The sequence below is a fragment of the Triticum dicoccoides genome, unplaced genomic scaffold, assembly GCF_002162155.2.
Source record: "Triticum dicoccoides isolate Atlit2015 ecotype Zavitan unplaced genomic scaffold, WEW_v2.0 scaffold257714, whole genome shotgun sequence".
NCBI classification, from domain to species: domain Eukaryota; kingdom Viridiplantae; phylum Streptophyta; class Magnoliopsida; order Poales; family Poaceae; genus Triticum; species Triticum dicoccoides.
This window is the reverse complement of record NW_021255169.1, coordinates 1-3,111: the sequence shown is the minus strand read 5'-3', so window position 1 is coordinate 3,111 and position 3,111 is coordinate 1. Positions and strand designations below refer to the sequence as shown.

Sequence of the window (3,111 nt, the reverse complement as noted above, 5' to 3'; positions counted from 1 at the left end):
CGAGATTTCGAGAGGAAAATCACATCCGCTCTCACTCGCCCCTTGAGGTCTAGGAGCTCTCAAATTGCCATGGTGGAGTACCATGACCATTCATATCATGGTTTTCATTGCTCTCGGCGGTACCCCTTGAGGGAGCCTTCTGATTCAAAGGTTGAACTTGCACTGGTACTATCTACTACCACTCCAACAGTTCCGTTAAATTTATTTTAGTTTGCGCTTTTCTAGAGGGGTTCCCCCAAGGTATGTCCCCTTCTTCTGTCCCTCGTCAAACTGATCCACCATAGCTGCCACAATAGTGTTTTTATCAACATGAACAGTGGTGCCTTCAGTAGTTGGAAGGGTGTATTGTATTGCTGGGTCACCATTCTCGTTTGAACTAGAATTCTCAGCAGCTCTCTTTCCCAAAATATTTCATCGTGCATTGTAACATCTTGTCTCCCATTACCATCATTTCTAGCATCCAAATTACGTGCATTATTCAAAGCATCATAATTATTATTCCGCTACAGCCCATTAAACCGCCAGCTACTAACAGGAATTACGTCAACACCCATAACCATAAGCCCTTGCCCGCGGCCTGTATCTTCAATTCCCGCGCCTCTACCTCTTTCGGTGAATCCACCGAAGTTTCCATCAGAAGCTTGTACACCTTCAGGACCATGACCACCACTTCCTCGACCTCTGCATCTGCCCACATCTCGTAGGATAAAATTACCCCACTCAAGACATGCCTTGTCATGTTCGCCGTCGCCTAGCAGACCGCAGTTGCCACCAAAGATAGGAAGTTTTTCATACTTCACTTGGTACCACACCTTCTCTTCCCCTTTTGTAATGGATACAAACTTTATAATCTTCTCGTTAACATTCATTTTAGCTCGCAAGGATTTGATTTGGACCTCGAGAATTTCTAAACACAGTTGATAATTTGATTTGCACCTCCAGAATTTCTCCCATGGATCTACACATCCCGTAATTATCTGATCATGCAACAATTGTCTATTAGCATATACACATCCCGTAATTATCTCAAGAATCACTCACACTCACAGCCCGCACCAACTGAGCACAGCCGGAGGGCCAGATGACGACGGCCAGCTTTCTCCGCCGCCTCCTCCGCAGATCGCCGCCGGCGCCAGAGCAGAAAGGCAAAGATCCCCTCGTATGCAGGCCCCCCTTCCTCCCGCGCGCCTCCGTGGTATGCACTTGCTTGCGCCGCCGCGGCCCTCCCCTCGGTTTCTTCATCGACCACGTCGGCGACAGCATCACCTTCGAGCCAGCTCCGGGCGCGCCCTACCGCCTCCCCCGCGGACTCTTCTCCTTGGAGCTCGACGGCTGCTACATGACCCTAGGATGGCGCCACGGCCTCGGGCTCTTCTTCCACAAGATCCGGTTCGAGGTCCTGGTGTGGGATCCCGTCGCCGGCCACCAGCACCTCCTGGCCGTTCCCCCGGATTTCGAGTTCCAGGGGGCCAAGGGTGATATCAGCGGGGCGGTGCTTCGCGCCGCCGGAGACGTCGGCCACTTCCGGGTGGTCTTGGTAGGCAGCAACGGGAAGCAGCCTAGGACAGGGCTCGCCTGCGTTTACTCGTCGGAGACCGGCGTGTGGGGTGACTGCGTCTCAACGCCGCTTCCATCCGAGGGTTTGTTCATTTTCAGGTCCAACCCCGCTGTGCTGGCAGGGGATTGCCTTCACTGGTCGCTTACCATGGCGGGTTCGAGAAGTATCCTCAAGTTTGATTTGAACAGGAAGAGCCTAGATCTGAGGCTGCTGCCGGGGGATTATTATACCCCGCTCAGTCCTGTCAAATGCGCGGTTATGCGAGCAGAGGGTGGTGAGATGGGTTTCCTCTTCTTATACGGCTTTATCGCCCAATTATGGAGTCTGAAGCCCTACCGCGATGGTGTCGAAATATGGACGCCAGGGAGAAGTATTGAACTGGACAAGTTACTTGGGCTAAATCCAGAGAAAGATCCCCCACAGGTGATAGGGTATGCCGAGGAAAACAATGTGGTGTTCTTCTGGACAGTTGTTGGTGTCTTCATGGTCCATCTCGAGTCATGGCGGTTCAACAAGCTCTCTAAGACTAGCATCCATTCTTGGTACCATCCATTTGAAATTGCCTATACTCCAGGTACTAGCATGCGTTTACACTGTGGATATGGCAAAACAGAGTTAATTTTTGGTTACATGTTGTTCACATTCTTCCGTGTGAAGTTAACGACTTTAAGTAGTTGTCATCCTCATAGCACATAGCTGCAGTGCAGTGTTTGTTTCAAGATGAGATACATAGCATTTTGAAGTTGATGACAACTAATATTAAAATTTTAAAGTTAGCCTGAACCAACTGCAATGTCAAATAGTAGCTCAATTGGCACATTTGGAAGCTTAACAGCTAGTTATATTTCTGTATATCAATATTGTTATATCTCTGCTGATCTTGCTAATAATCTGAAATCCATAACAGCGACTTGGTATGCAATTTACAAATAATTGTCCATTATCACTTGCAGTAGAGTCCTGTTGCAAGTGACAACTGATAAGTTCATTTATACCGCGAAAAAATTCAATAAATGGAGTTCATTTCATCGTTTCAAATTACAGCTGCGAGTTTATGTTAATATCTAGTTGCTGCCTCCTTGTATCTATTTGGGGTTTTCTTTGGAAAGTCATTGGTTGTTTGAATTCTTATGTTTGTAAAACAGGCATTGCTGGTGGACACGATGGAGCTAAAGTTGTGACTTGTGAGCCGTTGGTGGATGACACGATGGGCACGACGACACACAAAACAATTGTTCAGTTAGATATGCTATTGTGATGTATCGGTTGAGCAGGTAAGCTTATCTGCGGCATGCAAGTTCAGGTGTCTGAACTGTTTAACGAAAATGTGTCACCTTCATTGTTAATAGTAACATTTCTCGGTTACCAAAGTTTCAAGAGATCATTTTCTCTAAAATACCTTGCTCAACTATTGCCCACCTAGCAACCTCCCATCATGCTTTCATGTATCGCTTCCTCATGGATATTTTCTCAAGGCCCTGCTTTCTCAACAGTTTTCCATTACCTTCGCCATGCCTTGAGCTAGCTTGGCGGGGAATTTACGCATGTTCTAC

The 3,111-nt window shown here is 47.5% G+C and overlaps 1 protein-coding gene across 1 annotated transcript; it reads left to right on the top strand.

The window, feature by feature from the left end:
- Positions 1-984: 984 nt before the first annotated feature.
- Positions 985-2,828, top strand: LOC119345612. Its single transcript, XM_037615616.1, has 2 exons — positions 985-2,132; positions 2,704-2,828. The coding sequence occupies exons 1-2, from the start codon at positions 1,082-1,084 to the stop codon at positions 2,814-2,816; spliced, it is 1,164 nt and encodes a 387-aa protein (XP_037471513.1). The 5' UTR covers positions 985-1,081; the 3' UTR covers positions 2,817-2,828.
- Positions 2,829-3,111: the final 283 nt, after the last annotated feature.